The 18,547-nt window shown below is 45.1% G+C and overlaps 1 protein-coding gene across 1 annotated transcript in view; it reads right to left on the bottom strand.

The window, feature by feature from the left end:
* Iqca1 (IQ motif containing with AAA domain 1) overlaps window positions 1-18,547 on the bottom strand; it is a 124,394-nt gene that overhangs the window by 75,071 nt on the left and 30,776 nt on the right. Inside the window, exon 7 of the mRNA XM_052193405.1 lies at window positions 12,379-12,584. Within this exon, the coding sequence (XP_052049365.1) occupies window positions 12,379-12,584 (206 nt within the window). The remainder of the gene's footprint in view (window positions 1-12,378; window positions 12,585-18,547) is intronic.

The following is an 18,547-nucleotide window of genomic DNA, read 5'->3' as shown; positions in this document are numbered from 1 at the left end:
AGGGAAGAACAATACATGTAACATGATCAAAAGCTTTCTCTGCATAAGCAGAAATAATCACATGGCTTCACAGATGAAGATAATGTTACAATGTTATATAATAACAATGTTATAAAATAATTAATGTTCAATTTCCCTACCATGCATCTGTAAGGACAAGTACTAACATTTGAATTGCACATCTCGGGGAAAGGCTGAAGTCCTTTTGAAGTAACTAAGTGATTCGCAGATTCGCAGAGATTCTGAATGTACCAACGAGTAGGAAGTGAGCAACCAAAACACAACAAGGATGCACAGTACCACAGAAGTCCATTCAATCCTGCACGGTAAGAAACCAACACACAAGCCCAGCCCACTTCACTTTGCCTGCAGAGTGAAAAGCAACACATCAGCGACATTCTGAGAGCAGAAAGGGTGGGCAGGCTCTCCTGAGCTAAGGATCCTGCAAAGGAGGGGAAACCAGGTAGCCTTTGACAAAGGGGTGCCTGAGCCCCCAGGATGCATTCAAGCAACAGCACAGCATGTCACATTCGCCCCCAGGGCCTTTGACAGGACTGTTCCGGCTGTGTGTGTGAGTGTGTGTCTATGTTTGTGTGTGCATGTGAAGATGTGCGTGTCTATGTGTAGTGCATGTGTGCACACACGTGCATGCGTGTGTATATGTATGTTTGCATGTATGTCAGCATATCTATGCATAGGTTTGTGTGTGTGTGTGTGTGTGTGTATTGGAGACTGAAACCAGGGTGATTGTCATGTGTATATTAGGATATGCATCTCTATGACTGAATTACATCTTCAACCTTAATGTTTTCTTTGTTGTTCTTGTTTTAAAATTTGAGACTGGGTCTTGCTAAATAGCCCAGGCTGGTCTTGAGCTCACTCTGTAGCCCAGCTAGGTCTTGAATTTTAGGTCATCCTGCTTCAGCCTCTGGAGTAGTTGGGATTACAGGTCTGGGCCACCAGATCCCTCTGTGGATTTTAAAGGACAGACATAGTACCAGGTGTGGTGACACACTTACGACACAGCACTGTGGAAACAGAGGCAGGCAAACACACTGCTCACGTGGATGCCAAAAAAGTGAGTTTAACACAGCTTCACGTGGATCAAGGAGCAGTTAGGAGACTAGGTGTATGATAAACAGGATTCGACCGGAAATGACAAAAATGGTGTGATCTCTGCCACTGGCTACTCCTGTGATGGGGGGAAAAGTAGGAAGTCACTTTGGAGTGGCCTGTGGCATGGTTCAGCAGGTAGCTCCTCCCACGGCTGCCCCACAGCCAAGCCTGGCAGTTCAATCCTTGGAACCCACAGGAATGTTGAGGGAGAGAACTGACTCCACAAAGCTCTTCTCTGACTTCTGTCCACATGCTGTGGTGTGTGCACACACAAGCAGTAATAGACATTACAGGAAAAAAAAAATCTCCATTGGGTTGGAGAGATGGCTCAGCGGTTAAGAGCACTGACTGCAATTCCCAGCAACCACATGGTGGCTCACACCCATCTGATACCCTCTTCTGGTGTGTCTGAAGATAGCTACTATATACATACATACGTGTGTGTGTGTGTGTGTGTGTGTGTGTGTGTGTGTATAAAACAAAACAAATCTCCACTGGGGCTGGGGCATTTCCATTTTTGCAAAAGTTTAGGATCATTGTTTTAAACTAGAACCTTGTGCCCGCTGGGATATTTTTATATTTCCTTTGACTTCTGGAAACTCTACAATTTACATGTGACAAATGATGGGGCCGATGTTAACTTCTTATAAAATTTATTCAGCAGCTAATGTTGTCTTTCTCACTAAAACCATGATGGACACTGAGTGCTGTTTTCCTGTTCTTTTATCTGAGAGAGCTGAAGGGAAACGCTCCGGCCTCGTATTTTTCAGTTAACAAATGGGAGGTGGGGTACTTGGTAAAAGTTGGGGCCTATTAAAAATTTATGGATATTGTCAAAAATTCTCATACAAATGTGCAAATGGCCAGTCTGGAGTTCACAGTGATTTAGAAAGCAGAACTCCTCAAATGATAAATTTCCCCCTGAGGCCCGACACCAAGCTTCGACGGGTCTCACCGTCTCAGACGTGCAGGACAGAGATTTATCTGTGTTTCATCAAGTATGAAAAATATATGGATGGAGGGGTTTCCGGCCGATCCCCCCCAGTCATCCAGTCACCTCCATTAATGTCAGCAGCCCCATAAATTTCTCCTGAGTTCTAAAGTAAGCAGCTTGTGCCACTGCACAGAAGCCTCCAAAGGTGTCACTTGCTGCCTATAAATTCACAGGCACTCAATAAAGGCAATGGACTACACATGGACTTGATTATGTGGCCTCCTTGGGACACCAAGTGGACCTGTGCTCAGAGGAGACCAAGAGAGCCCTGTGCACCCAGCCTCTTAATCCCAGAGTGCGGGATGGGAGAGTCAACCTATTCACAGACACCTTGTTTATTAGTGTATATTCTTAGGGTACCAGCCAAGATCAAGACTTCCTTCTTGGTCCAAGAATATCATCTTGAATTCTGCCCCTGTTTGAAGGTGACAAGCCTCCCCAAAACTCATACAGCCAGCCTGCTCTTCCCTTCATAAAAATTAAAAGGAACAATACATTACTGTTGACTTGAGAATCTATGTTGGTTTGCCCCTCGGTTGAGAAAGTGACAAGCAGGTCTTATTTCTGTTCTCCTGTCCCAAATGGCATTTATGTAGGAGAATTAATACTCAGGACAGAAATGACCCTTCCAGGAGGAAAGCAAAGGTCTTCTTTCTTCACGGTCTCCCATTCCCTTCAAGACATGACAGCTTGAAGCCCAGCCAACATCCCTCATGTTCCTTCTTCATCAGAAGCAGCTCTGTCTGTCTTGTCCTTTTCCAACCTCCTCTGCTTGTTTGATCAAGTGGCAAGTGAGTGTGACTATATTTATAAAATATGAAGCTGTGTGGCTGCTTCTGTCCAAGCAGTGTCTACACAAAGCCATGGAGTGCAGGGATGAAGGGCTTCTGTCTGTTCCGAACTGGAAGACCCTGAGTGTGAAAACCCATTCTGTATTCCTGTCCCCGCAGTGCTCAGTCCCCCTCAAGGAGGTGGCCACACTGCCATCCCACTTCCTGTTACACACACTGCAGGAGAAATACTCGGATGTGAGTTCTCCCATATCTAAGCCTAAGGCACATCTTCATTTCTTTAATGGTGCTTGGCCACACACTGGCGATAGAAGATATCCTAAGGGCGGTGGTAAGTAGGACTGGTGGCCAGCATGCTTCTGAGAAGCCACTATCGGGGGAAGAGTGCTATGTCCTGCAGTCTGTGGGGTACAGTGAGAATGACAAAGGCTCATGGCTTTTGTCTGGATATGTTTATGGGAAAGGGAATGAGCATACTGCATTTACTGAAGAGCCGAGTGTCTATTTTTCATTGAGCCCCAGTTCCTGGATTGAAGACCACAAGAGCCCTTAGTTGCTGGGTGCTCTTAATTTGATTTACTGTGACAAGCCACATCAAAACGTGTGGTTTCGCATGGGCAATGTACCTGTCCCTGAGGCCTGAATCTTGAGTTCCTACCCGCCCTTCTCATGTCCCCTGTTAAACCTCATATATTTTCCGTGGAAATGATGGCCGGCAGAAAGAGAATTTGGCTTCTTACTCCAATAACCTACATATGTTTGTCTCTCCTCTGCTGAATGCAGCTGCTTTTGAGAATTCTCTGAATATGAAATTACACAAAGAATCCACAATAATGAGCCCTAGAGTCATCTCTCCATGTGTGAACATCCCTGTTTTCCTCAGAGTTCTGCTACATTCTGAATGTGCCTCAGGATCCCTGTGGAAAATATAGAAAACATGAAGAAAAAAAATTAAATATATCTGGGATCCCAGCCATCCAGAGGGTATCTGACAGGAGCAAGCTGGTGGCTGCTTTTCATGTCACTGAAAGTTCTCAGAAGGAAGCTCTGCCCTTTCCCTGGAGACCACCCTGGAGCTATACAGTGCCCACATTTCTAGAGGTTTCTCCTTTCCATCTAGAAGCTTCTTTATCTGCTAGTCACTAAGTGGACTTCTAGCCAAGTTGCCTAACGTCCACAAGCCCGCGGTGTCTCATAGGGCAAGCCACAACCGGCTTCCTCAAATCCCAGGATTCTCCTCCCTCTTCTCTTCTCACTCCCCTCTTTCTCTCTCAGTGGCTCACTCTTTTCCTTTTAAGTGCACTGTATGAAGACATGGAGCTGCTGAGGGAAGAGGAGGAGTTAGGAGTGAGGAAGACCTGGGCTCCCAGGGGATACTTGATGAGCCCATGGCTGTGGGCACAGTTGTGGCTTGAACATGAAATATTCCCATGGGCATATGTGTCTGAGCGCTCAGTTAGCATATGTGGTGCTGTTGCAGAAGGCTTTAGGACCTTTAAAAAGTGGTGCATCATGGGAGGAAGTCGTCATGGAGTGTGGGCTCTGAGATTTGACAGCCTGGCCCCACTTTTTGTCTGTTCTCTACGTCCTGTCTGCAAGCTTCCTTATTCTCCTGTCCCCATGCCTTCTCTACTGTGAGTGACTTTCTCCTTAAGTTGAAAGTCAAATTAAGCCCTTCCCCCTTTAGATTGCTTCTTGCCAGCCAGCTAATTTCTGTTCCCAGCTTGACCCTCTCAGGCTGGGAGACTCTGCATTGACAGAGTTCCCAATGCATGATGGGAGGGAGAAGACAGGGCCCTGCCCCCAAGGACTCCCTGACTTAAAAATACCAAAGCTTAGTGCACAGAACTGTGCCCTAAGATGGGGTGTGGGGAACGGACTTAATGCCATTTAAACTATAATTTTTAAAACACGAAATCCACCAAATGACCGAAACCCCCTCCAGAAAGAATGCACATCTGCAGGTTACTCAGACAGGCTGCTCTCCTGCCCTGAGGCCTGAGCACATTCCACACTTGCTGTTTTGTGACACGGACCCTGTTATGGCCCCTCTCCCATCAACATCCACCCCTCCCCTCGGACCCTCCTCTCTGTCAGACTATCCTTTGTAGGTTGGTAGGCACTGCTGTGACCAAGAGGCCACAAAATGTGCCTATGGCTATGGAGGTCAGAGTGCTAGACCCAGGGATGAAACATGGGGTGCCAGGGGTGCAACAAATGTTCTGAACCATAAGTTGTATGTCTGAGGGGGTGCCACAAGTCCGCGTTATTCAGATGGTGTCATATTTATCAATTGATCTATCCTGTTCCTGAAGTAGACATTAAGACTGTCCCCACCACCGACATACATTTGGAGGAGGGAACAAACACAGAGAGAGCGGGTGTGGCTCAAGGTCTCACTGATTTAAAGTGGTAGTGTGGAGATTTGAACCTATGCAGCCTCTACTCTAGGGTCACCACTCCCAGGTTAGTTTGAAAGCTTGTGTGTAAATGCAACATTCCCAATACATTGGCTTGTCATCTATACAGGATGCATCTCTGCATCATAACACTAAAGGGCAGTGGTGGTGGCGACGTCTCCACCCACGTGGCCACACTGCCGATGTCAGCTTACTCCCCAGTGTCATTTCATTTGACCTTCACAGTGACTATTGTGTCTGCTGGATAAAAACAACATAAGCCTATATACAACTCACAGCACTCTTGGGTTTGAATGTGAAATGTCACTTGTAGACCTATGTGTTTAAATACTTGGTCTCCAGCTGGTGACACTAAAGATCGTGGAACCTTTAGGACTCGGAGCTTCAGTGGAAGTAGTGCAACACTCAGGGTGGGGCCCAGGGGTTCCAAGTCCTGCTGCATTTTGTTTTCACTTCCTGCTCCCCAACTACAGACACAATTTGTCCAGCCATATCCAAGGTTCCACTGCCGTGTCTCCCCTGTCACAACAGATGTGTCCCCTTAAACTGTGAGTCACAGGAAAATGTACTTCTCTTAAATTCTTTTTTGTGAGGCACTTGATCACAGCAATGAGAACAGTAACACGGGAGTCTACTGAGTGTGCCTGGAGAGGCCGTCAGGCGTGTCCGACTCCCACACTATAGCCTCCTTTGAAAGGCTCTCTGGAAGTCAGTGCTTTTAAACAAGGTGCCAGTTAGTTTTAACTATCAACCTACCATAACCTAGAATAACTCGAGAAGAAAGCCTCAATGTATAATTGTCCAGATCAGGTTTTGTGGGCCTGTCTCTGGGGACCTGTCTTAATTACTACCTAACCCAAGCCCACTATGGGTGGCACCATTCCTTAGGCTGAGCCCTGAACTGTACACGTTACGAGAAAGCAGTGGAAGCTTAGAAAGAGCAGAGAAGGGAGCTTGGGTCCATTCTCTCCCCTCTTGGGTTTTTTTGTTTGTTTGTTTGTTTGTTTTTGTTTGTTTTTGTTTTTTTTGCTTTTTTTTTTTTTTTTTTTTTTTGAGGTAGGATTTCTCTATGTACATAGCCCTGGCTGACCTGGAACTCATTCTATAGACCAGGCTGGCCTTGAACTCACAGAGATCTGCCTGCCTCTGCCTCTCCTGTACAAGATTAAAGGTGTGTGCCACTATGCCAGCTGCATTATTTTTGTTCTTGAGTGGACATGATGTGATCAGTTGCTTTAACCTCCTGCCTGGATGATTTCTCTGCAATGATGGACTGTAACCTGGGATTACAACACAAATAAAACTTGTCCTGTCCTATGCTGCACATGTCAGGGTGCTCATTCACAGCAACAGAAATGAAACCAAGTCGTTCTGCAATGAACTCAGAGGCACCATAAGACGTCTAAACCATCTTGGGGTCTTCATTGGTAAAGGCCTTAAGACCTACAATTAGTCCCGGTTTTCCGGTGATGAAGGCCACTTACATGGTGCTGATGCAGGTGACTGGGAGGAGGGAAGACTGTTGCATCTTCAGGGATGAGAACCCCAGTCCCATAAACTGACTCTGGGTATTGTAGCCTATCTGAATTTCAGTTGTGCATTGGATGGAGCTACGGCTAAGACCCCTTCGTGAGACTTTGGGATGAAGTTCACAATTGAGTCCGGAAGCTCACCACAGTGGATGGTGGTCTCAAAGTGAAGACACACACCAAGTACAGCAAGTGCTTTCTGGAAACATCCCCATAGTTGTGCTTTTCATCATGGGAACCACTAGGGACATGTGGTTGCCTAAACCTATGTTCAAATTAAATAAAATGAAATAAATAGCTGCCCATCACCAAGGACCAGAGGACATAGCTCTGGCCGAGGACAAGGTTCATATTCAGTTTAGGAAAGTGGTTTCTGCTGGATGTGACCTGCTTTCCACATAGCCAAGCTGAACCTTTGTAAGTTGGAGCCAGTTCACACAGCCAGACTAAGTCGACTTCTACTACTGGGCCAGGTATCAGAACCTAGAGCATTCCCAGTGCCGCAGAGAGTCCTGTTGGATGGTAACTTTGCAGACAAGCCAAAGTCCTGTAATTTGGTCCACATTATGCCGCCTGTGGGTGGAGAGGTTGCAGTGCCATCTCACAGGGCTGTCATTGTGTGGTGGGTTGAACAGCAAACTCTAAAGACCCTTGTCCTGGAGTCTGTGGCACCGCACATGCTCTGGAAGATGCGACTGAACATCTGATAGGGGTTATCTGTGTCATATATCAGATTCCTTCCATGTTGTCCTCAATACCATGCAAAACACATGCAGAGTATTCGGAGGCAACCAGAGGAGAGGGTGATGCAACCACTGATGGAGGATGGAGTGACCTAGACGCATAAGCCAAGGAGTGGCAGCCGCCACTGGGGGGCGGAGCTGGAAGAGAGGATGACTGGATTATCCTTGGAGTGTCTAGAGAACACAGCTCTGTCTTTTCACTTCAGACCTCCAGTTTCCAGTTAAGTCACCAAGATGGCGGATTTAATCCGGCAACACTAGCAGAGTAACACAGAGGCCAAACGAGGTCACGTGTAAAGCATTCTGGAAGTAGAATAAGTATCCCGGCAGTAATAGTCCCCCCTCCTCCCTGAAAGCACACCTACCTGATGTACCTGGTCACTAAAGTGGCTATGATTACAAGTGAGACCCTGGGAGTGATGGTGGGGAACCCCATATCTGCGTTCTGTCCCTGGGGTTAGGAGGAGGGATAAAGGCAAAGCCCAGGAAACTGGTTCTTCCTTGACCAACGACTGAAGCAGCCTCTGACTGGTTTTGTTTCCCAGACTGAGCTCTTTAAACGGCCCACACTACAAATACACCAAGGATGATGCACACACAGCTGCACCCTGCAGAAGATCCAAGGGCCTCACAGGGTAAAAGACAGGGAGAGAAGACACACCAAAGGAGAGGTGTGGAAGGTCTCCGGCAAGGGGGAACCCAAAGATAGTGATTACAAATGAAAACTCAGACAGTCATTATTCCAATAATACCCTGAAGCTTAAGGATCTCTGACATTTATATATGTGTAAATGAATATTAAAGTATATGTATAAATAACATATAAATACATTATATAGATATATATGATATATTTTATATAAACCACATACATATATTTATGTAAATTATATAAATACATAGGTCAATATAGATGAATATGTTTATATGAATATATTACATATATTATATAGATGTATATCTATAAAATATGTTCACATTACATATTTGTATATCTATATCTATCAATCAGAAATTCCTTCAAAGAAGAAAACCCTGACACCAAGACACAGAGAAGCAAATAAATGTCAGAACAGCTCAGAATAGCTCAGAGACGAAGCACAACAAACACCTCAAACAAGCTGGGGGTGAACACTTGTAACCCTGGCCCTGGAGAGGCTAAGGTGGGAGGATCTGGAATTCCAGGTTATCCCAGGCTGCATAGCTAGACTCTATCTCAAAACAAAACACAAAAATGAAAATTATTCCCCAATCCCTAAATAATCAAATTAACACAAATTCCAAGATTACTTGATAATCTTTTTTAACCAGCTCTGCAAAATATTAAAAAGATTACAATCAGTTTATTAACCAGAGCACCCATGCAACTCAATGCCAAGCATTCATTGAAAAAATATTTTGGAAAGCATTACGAGGCCGTGGGAAAGTTCAGTGTGGAGGTTTTTAAACATTAGCAGAATAAATGTGAATACATAAAGCTACGTAAAATATATATCGGAGATGAGAGAGGCAGGAAGGAATGTTACCAAGAAATGTTCACAGGAGCTGTCCCTGTCTGCTGAAACTACACATAGGTTAGAGTCTCCTTATCAAACTCTACCTTGGATGAATAGGTGTTACGTTTGAAGCTTAACTTTTCAGGGGGGAGGGGAGGAGGAGGGGCACAGGCCAAGCACAAGGACTGAGAACAGCTAACACTCATTGTATTCATGTGTGAAACTGTCGGGTAATTTAAAAAATGATCTAGAATAGTTTAAAAGTTGGCTTACAAAAACCAATCAGAAGGCATGGTAAGGCCCACCTGTGACCCAGCCCCCGGGAGGTCAGCACAGTTCCAGCAACATGTCTAGCTAGAGCCCAGGGCCAGCCTGTGTGTACTGACCTGATGTGCAGAGAGAGGGTGTTTGTCCCTTATAGCTTCTCATGATCGCCTGACCTGCCCCTGTGCATCTTTTTTGGGGTTTATTCTGAGAACTGACCAAGTTTCGTACTTCAAAAGACAATATTTGCTTTTATTTGCCTTTGATTCAAAATAAGCAAGGCGAAGACTCGTTATCAAAGTCCATCAGATGACTTTAATCCAATTATAAAAATAAATTTGCCCTCGACCTTACATTACTTCAAAAAGAGGAATTTTTATGCCTTTGTGAAGTCTGCCCAGCGTACCCATGAGGGAGCCTCTGACAGGCCTGGACGGTGGGGTTAGTGACACCAGGAGGAAGTGTCCTCAGAGGACCCACCAACTGCATTTCCAAAGAATCGCATAAATGCTGAAACAACAGGGTGTTCCCAGAGTGACAGCCAGGGCCTCTGGGGACTCAAGTAGGGAAGACACTTCACCCCCGATGCCATCCTACCCACTTCTGCATCAGGAAAGACAGCCAAGCCTGTGATGGCGACATTCTATTAAACTGTTTTCCTAAACCCCAGTGTCCTAAATGTTTTAAATCAGTGCAAGCAGACTGCCTCCCCACCGAATGTATTTTTGACTTTTTTTTAATCATAAAAACAGTACTTTGCATAGAGACAAAAGAGTTCTGGTTGTACAGAAGGTAGACTCTACGGTGACCCCCCTCCCATGAGCCTAACAGGGGCAGCCTTCACTCTCTGCTTTCCACGCGTGTGCACGAAAAGGCGTAGGGTGCTCTGCGTGTTGTGAGCACGGCAGCCCCCTTATCTGCATATCTGCTCTCTGTGGTTTTGCCTGCGACCCGCTGTCAACTGTGATCTGAAAACATTTCGTCTAGGATTCTTAAGATAAACAGTTCGTGCCTTTTAGACGGTGTGCCATTTGGAATAGGGTGACAGAACACTGTGCTATGCTATCCCACATATGTCTGTACACTACTACTACTACTGTTACTACTACTGTGCGCGCACGTGCGCTCACACACACACACACACACACACACACACACACACACAATCTAGAAACTTCATGGTATCCAGTCATGCATGAGGGAGGTTTGGACATCTAGGGCTGTGTGCATGTGTGTGTATGTGTGTGTGTGTACACACCTGTGATGGACACACAACAGTGAACTCACTCAGCCCACCACCGCATTCCCCATCACATGACCCAGTATTAAGGCGCTACTTAATGGGTGTCTGTCCATGTGAACTGTGTGCTCACTCCTTAGCCAGGCACTGCTCTGGGCATGTGAAGCCCGGCTCTCTCTGTATACAGGCAAGCTCCATAAGAAGTCAAGTCACTCGAGATTCTTATCTGAACTGATCACCCATCTTTGTATAAAAGGCAGTTGACCTGAGGAGAGTATTTTAGACCAGAACTCCAAACGGTATACCATTTACAAGGCATGTACTGTTTATTCTGGACATGTGCATGCATGTGCGTGTGTGTGTGTGTGTGTGTGTGTGTGTGCGTGCGTGCGTGGTGCGTGTGTGTGTGTGTGTGTGTGTGTGTGTGTGCAGTAGTAGTAATGTACAGCACATATGTGGAATAGCTCAGCACAGTGTTCTATCATGATACTCCAAATGGTACACCATTTATAAGGTGCAGACTGTTTATTACGGACACCTAACACCCACCATGAAGCTTTGGGGTACGGTTTGACTATCATGCAGGGAACGAGAATTTGATTTCCACATGAAGTCAACATAGGGAGATGGAAAACAGTTGTGGACAGAGATTGGCTGTCCAGCTGCTGGAGCAACACCCCTCCCTCCTTCCGGCACCCACCCTACATCAGTTGTTTCCTGGGAGCCTCTCATGTCCCTTGCCCCTTGGGCCTCAACAATGACAAGCAAGTGGGTGCTGAACCAGAGGAAGGTCAGTTCCCATCAGTACTGCTGGGCTCTTTGTCTGTAAAGGGACTTACTAAATCCAAACCAGGAGGATTCCCAGATGTCTCCTCACAGCCTGCCTCCCCTCATCACCCCCTCTCTCTCCCTGGTATGATTTTATTAAAAAAAAAATAAATTGATTTTTTTTCTATTCCTGACAATTTAGTTCTCTGATGCCAATGAGTTGACCAGTGTTGTCATGTTGAGTGTCTCAGGACCTGATGTCGGGGTGATACAACACCCTGACATGGGAGGAGATGTCTGCATCCCTTTCCTCAGCACCTGATCGTGACAGAGAACCCTTATCTCTTCTCCCTTGAGATAAAACATACTTAAAACTGTCCCAGGAAACAAGTTGTAGACCATTTAGCATTTCATTTAAAAGCAGTAGAAAGTCTAATGTAAGAACAGGTCTGGGTGGGACCTTGGCCTCCAAACTCCTAGTGACAAATCATTTAGGAAATCCTGGGTCCCAGCATTCACTGCTGGCTCCCAGCCTGAGGGAGGGCCAGGGTCTGAGAGCACAAAGCAATGAACCTCTGGTTCCCAAGGAAAAGGCAGTCAGCCCTGGCTAGTTCCAGTTCTCTGGGCTTTAGACACACCTGGCTGTCCCGATCCCTGCCCATCACATTCTATTTTATGTGGTCACAGAGTAAGTGCATGGGCTATATTTCCATATTAAAAAAAAAAAGCAAACACAGGCGAAAAGCAAATTAATTAAAAAACATTTCCGAATCCCTAGTGATAGTATTTGAAGTCCAGAAACCTCACATCTCCAGACTGGATGCCTTGGTGTCCAAGAATACAACAACCCAGCTGGTGGCTCGTGTTTACGATCCAGAGCCGAAGCAAGAGGCTTCCTTTAAACTCAAACCTGACTCGGACTAAACAATGAGAACTTGTCACAAAGACAAAATAAAGCAAGCAAGCAAGCAAACAAACAAAATCACCCAATGAACTGAGCCACCCAAGACCCGTCACCTGCATTCGATGAACCACTGCCGGATCTGGTCCTGAAGGTGCTCCTTGATGTCTGGGCCTTCCAACATCCGCAGGTCCTCCTTGATATTTATTAAGGCTTCCTGGTAGCTCTGTTCATGTTTTAGCTGCACCTCGTTCCGCAGATTCGTCACTTGTTGGGACTGGACAATGGCATCGCTGACTTCGTTGAAGAGAGGGGGTGGTTTCTGAAAATAACCCCCCCACACACATACCAAAAGTTGAGATTCTAAAAGTCACAGGGACTGTAGAAAACATTAGAAGCAAATCAATTGTGTTGTTTTTGGAGGGGGGGGTCTTACCACAGACACATTTAAAAAAAATACATCTAGAGTTCAAGATCAAAGCTAGCATGAGCACCAGAAGAACTCATTCACTGTGGGAGGGGGAAGGAGGAGGGGAAAGGGGGAAGGGGGAGGGGAAGGGGGAAAAGGGGGAGGGGAAGGGGGAGGGTATGACACTCGCCACCTCACACACAGATGTGGGTCCAAGGCAGCAAGGATCCGTTGATTATGAACAATTCCAAAACTCTTAGGTAAAAGAACTCTTATATTTTAAGTTGATAATCTCAGATATTGTGTTATAATGACAGAAAAACCAGTATGTTCAGTAAGCCTAAAAAATGTCTCCCATACTTCAGAAACTAAAGCTCTCCCCGATCTTCTTGATCAGAGGGAAGAAGGAGAATGTAGAGGAGGGAGTGTTTGTCCCAAAGCCTGCTGAGAGCAGTTGTGTTCTGATTATTCAGAATGGCCTCAACGCCAACGCTGAAAATCAACTCTTGTGCGGCTGAATTCAGACATACATCCCAACGCATCTATCGTATAGAACGTTCTCCTTCCACATCTGCCTATCAGCAAATCTGAAGCAGTCAGTGCAGAGCATCTTCTGGTCCCCAGTCCTGTCCCGAGCCACACCCAGCATCTGTACAAAGTTGTAGATAGACATTCTTCAAATGGTGCTAGGATAAAATTCAGTTCATCTGAAGCCCCAACAGAGCAAATAGGGGAGATGAGCCTGTACTTCTATGCAGTCATCTACCCGAGGGCCATGATGGAGACTTGGATAGAGGGAAGTAAAGGGGGTATGCGAAGGATCCAAGCCTGGCGCTTACCATCCCCCAGGGTCATAAATACAAGAGCAGAACAGGCCCCTGTACAGGGAAGAACTGCCCTCTAGGGACATCCAGAGAGGTTTAGCCAAGGCTCTCAAGTCAAAATCAGGGTGACTTGGTACTAAAGGCAGCCTTTCATGGGTTTTGAGACTCAAAGTCTGATTTGCATGTTGGTGTTAAACATGGGTATCTTTAAATCTTAAATGATAAGAAATAATTTAAGTCAATTATGTTGGTAAACAAAGCTTGCGATACTCAAAACTCAGAACAAAGAACTTCTGAGTTCCTTTCCTGCCACATGTGCTCTTGTGGGTCTTTATATCTGTTGTCTCTCTGTCAGTGTCTGCTGCAATACTTTGAGTAACTTCTTAACTGCTTGGGGGAGTAGCTCTGGTCAGTTCCAGGGGACATTGTGTTAGCCAGTGGGCTGAGGAGTTTGGTGTTGAGGTCACAGTACAATCAGGTAGATCAAAGGCCAGATTCAGTTGTATCATGACCACTGGGGGTCAAACAATCTCCCTTGTATGTGCATATACACATGCATGAGTGCACACACACACACACACACACACAAAACCTTCTAAGGAACACTTCTGTACCTCCATGTGGTAGAGATTGCTTTGCCTTTCCTCTTGTTAGAGTTTAGAATCTACTTAGAACCAAACAGTCAAGTGAAATAAAAGAGGAAGCTATAAGTGTAAAACTTTATAAACATACCCACTAGAAACTTTAAAACATGATCCAATTTTCTCATTTATTATAAATGAGAATTTAGGATAAAGAGTTCAGTTTTTATTAAGATGAGAATACCCTGGTGTGGTAAGATGGCTCAGAGGTTGGTTAAGAGCACTGGCTGCTCTTCCAGAAGTTAGCAGTTCAATTCCCAGCAACCACATGGTGGCTCACAACCATCTATAGGGGGAATATGCTGCCCTCTTCAGGCAGGAGGATGTATATGCAGTAGAGCACTCCTACATTAAATAAAGTTTTTTTTTGTCTTTTTTTTATTCGATATATTTTTTATTTACATTTCAAATGATTTCCCCTTTTCTAGCCTCCCACTCCCCGAAAGTCCCATAAGCCCCCTTTCTCCCCCTGTCCTCCCACCCACCCCTTCCCACTTCTCCGTTCTGGTTTTGCCCTATACTTCTTCACTGAGTCTTTCTAGAACAAGGGGCCACTCCTCCTTTCTTCTTGTACCTCATTTGATGTATGGATTATGTTTGGGGTATTCCAGTTTTCTAGGTTAATATCCACTTATTAGTGAGTGCATACCATGAGTCACCTTTTGAGTCTAGGTTACCTCACTTAGTATGATGTTTTCTAGCTCCATCCATTTGCCTAAGAATTTCATGAATTCATTGTTTCTAATGGCTGAATAGTACTCCATTGTGTAGATATACCACATTTTTTGCATCCACTCTTCTGTTGAGGGATACCTGGGTTCTTTCCAGCATCTGGCAATTATAAATAGAGCTGCTATGAACATAGTAGAGCATGTATCCTTATTACATGGTGGGGAATCCTCTGGGTATATGCCCAGGAGTGGTATAGCAGGATCTTCTGGAAGTGAGGTACCCAGTTTTCGGAGGAACCGCCAGACTGATTTCCAGAGTGGTTGTACCAATTTGCAACCCCACCAGCAGTGGAGGAGTGTTCCTCTTTCTCCACATCCTCTCCAACACCTGCTGTCTCCTGAATTTTTAATCTTAGCCATTCTGACTGGTGTAAGGTGAAATCTCAGGGTTGTTTTGATTTGCATTTCCCTAATGACTAATGAAGTTGAACATTTTTTAAGATGCTTCTCTGCCATCTGAAGTTCTTCAGGTGAGAATTCCCTGTTTAACTCTGTACCCCATTTTTTAATAGGGTTGTTTGGTTTTCTGGAGTCTAACTTCTTAAGTTCTTTATATATATTGGATATTAGCCTTCTATCTGATGTAGGATTGGTGAAGATCTTTTCCCAATTTGTTGGTTGCCGATTTGTCCTTTTGATGGTGTCCTTTGCCGTACAGAAACTTTGTAATTTTATGAGGTCCCATTTGTCAATTCTTGATCTTAGAGCATACGCTATTGGTGTTCTGTTCAGAAATTTTCTCCCTGTACCAATGTCCTCAAGGGTCTTCCCCAGTTTCTTTTCTATTAGCTTCAGAGTGTCTGGCTTTATGTGGAGGTCCTTGATCCATTTGGATTTGAGCTTAGTACAAGGCGATAAAGATGGATCAATTCGCATTCTTCTGCATGCTGACCTCCAGTTGAACCAGCACCATTTGTTGAAAAGGCTATCTTTTTTCCATTGGATGTTTTCAGCCTCTTTGTTGAGGATCAAGTGGCCATAGGTGTGTGGGTTCATTTCTGGATCTTCAATCCTGTTCCATTGATCTGCCTGCCTGTCACTGTACCAATACCATGCAGTTTTTAACACTATTGCTCTGTAGTATTGCTTGAAGTCATGATAGTTTACCTAAGTGACCCAATAAACTCCACTAGAGAACTCCTACAGCTGATAAACAACTTCAGCAAAGTGGCAGGTTATAAAATCAACTCAAGCAAATCAGTGGCCTTCCTATACTCAAAGGATAAGCAGGCTGAGAAAGAAATTAGGGAAATGACCCCCTTCACAATAGCCACAAACAGTATAAAGTATCTTGGGGTGACTCTTACCAAACATGTGAAAGATCTTTACGACAAGAACTTCAAGACTCTGAAGAAGGAAATGGAAGAAGACCTCAAAAAATGGGAAAACCTCCCATGCTCATGGATCTCCAGAATCAATATAGTTAAAATGGCCATTTTGCCAAAAGCAATATACAGATTCAATGCAATACCCATCAAAATCCCAACTCAATTCTTCACAGAGTTAGAAAAAGCAATTAACAAATTCATCTGGAATAACAAAAAGCCCAGGATAGCTAAAACTATTCTCAGCAACAAAAGAAATTCTGGGGGAATCAGTATCCCTGACCTTAAATAAAGTTTAAAATGCCCTAAAATACATGAAGAGTGGATCCAGAGTAAGAATTACGATTTTTTTTTTGCTTGTGTATGTACATACAGGTGTGTGTGTGTGTGTGTGTGTGTGTGTGTGTGTGTGTGTGTATGGCAGAGACTGACATTGCATATCTTCTCATCTCATGGAGTTTCTCATCTAAACCCAGAGCTCACAGATCTGCCTAGCCCTTCCAACTAGGCAGTGAACTCCTGAGATCTGCTCGATCTCCTGATTGCTGGCAGTGTAAGCGGGCTGCCATGTCTGCCCAGGATTTATCTGGGGCTTGGGGATCTGAGTTCCAGCCCCCAAGTTTGCTCAGTCAACGTTTTGACCCACCAAGCTATCTCTCTGGCCCCTGTAAAGTTGTTCTACAGACTGATCTAATCATCCTATGGGTTGATCGTACTCAGTCCCATGAGCCCTTGTACTGTGTCTCCTTAGTGATGCTTACATCACTGTGTCTCCATCACTGTGTCTCCTTAGTGATGCTTACACCACTGTGTCTCCATCACTGTGTCTCCTTAGTGATGCTTACACCACTGTGTCTCCATCACTGTGTCTCCTTAGTGATGCTTACATCACTGCGTCTCCTTAGTGATGCTTACATCACTGTGTCTCCTTAGTGATGCTTACATCACTGTCTCCTTAGTGATGCTTACACCACTGTGTCTCCATCACTGTGTCTCCTTAGTGATGCTTACATCACTGTCTCCTTAGTGATGCTTACATCACTGTGTCTCCATAGTGATGCTTACATCCATCTTTGGAGGTAGAAATGAGAGTGAGGAGGAGCTGCCACTGGACAGATTTGAGAGCGGAGGTCTCATGCCAGTGAAGATGGCCGCCGCGAGCTCCAAGCCCCTTCTGCTCCGTGTTGTGTAGCTCTGTGCTGCGTTATTCAGATGGGAGCAGTCATGCATGGTTTTCCATATAGATTTTCTCTGGCAAGAATCCATCTGGGTCATTTGTAACTCCCTCTTCTTGCTGTTTTTGCACTTGAAGGTTCTAATAAATTTACATCCTATGCTAACGAGCCTCCTGTCCTCTGGGCACAAACATCTTTTCTTCTTTAGTGACTCTGGTCATATGAATTCAAATTTGTTAACTGGCCACATAAACAGCAACTCATTTAAAAATAAATTAGGGATATTAAAAGGAGAGGGGGCCATGATAACATACGATGTATTGAAATGCATGGGCTGTAGATTAATGCATCTTAATGAAGGCGCCCCATGCGAGCAGACCATTACATTTGCCAGCTCTCCACAGTTAACGACCCAGAACGGAATAACGAAACCTACATTTCCAGCGAGGTCCTCTGTCAGCAAAACACACACACATTAATAATTGATGTTGCTGTAGAAGTGGGACGTGAAACAACACTTCCTGAGTTTGGAGGAAGCGAGACTCCACACTCCGTTAATGCTGATGCTTAGCTAATGTTCGACAGGCTTTGGATTCCAAAAACCCTTGTTGAAATTAGGAAGAGAAAATGGTCATTTATAAAGATCTGCTCAGTGTATCGGTCCCAAATAGACTGGGAATTATGTGGGGTGGTGCTGGCGATTATCCAAAGATCTTCTGTCTCAGGTGGTGGTTGTCACCCTAAGGGGAGGAACAGGTCTCTGCTAGTGACCTTGTACCACCTGCTCTCCCAGGTCCTGAATGTGTGCTCTGATGCTTGGGGGTGGTGCTTACAAGGGCAGCCTTGGCATCCAGGGCTCTGATTTTATATACGGAAGACCTCGGGTTGCAGAACACTTGACTCTTCATCAGGACCCATTATACCAAGTGGTGGGTGGCCCACAATTTCAAAGTCACCTGTCTGTATGTATATAGCTGTGGGTCCACAAACAGACCTACTCTGTGCAAAGATGGGACCTTAGCTTTGCCCATGGTCCATGTGGCAGTGAGTGACTCTGTAAGGGGCTCCAGTGAGGTGAATAAAGGCAGAATAGCAGGTCAAGGGAACCCATGAGGGACTTCTGGGGCCATGGAACAAAGGGAGGGCAAAGAAAATAGTCATTTTGTCATTTAGAGTCTGA

Source organism: Apodemus sylvaticus, chromosome 9 (assembly GCF_947179515.1).
Source record: "Apodemus sylvaticus chromosome 9, mApoSyl1.1, whole genome shotgun sequence".
NCBI lineage: Eukaryota > Metazoa > Chordata > Mammalia > Rodentia > Muridae > Apodemus > Apodemus sylvaticus.
The sequence above is the reverse complement of the archived record's forward strand: the minus strand, read 5'-3'. Positions and strand labels throughout refer to the sequence as shown.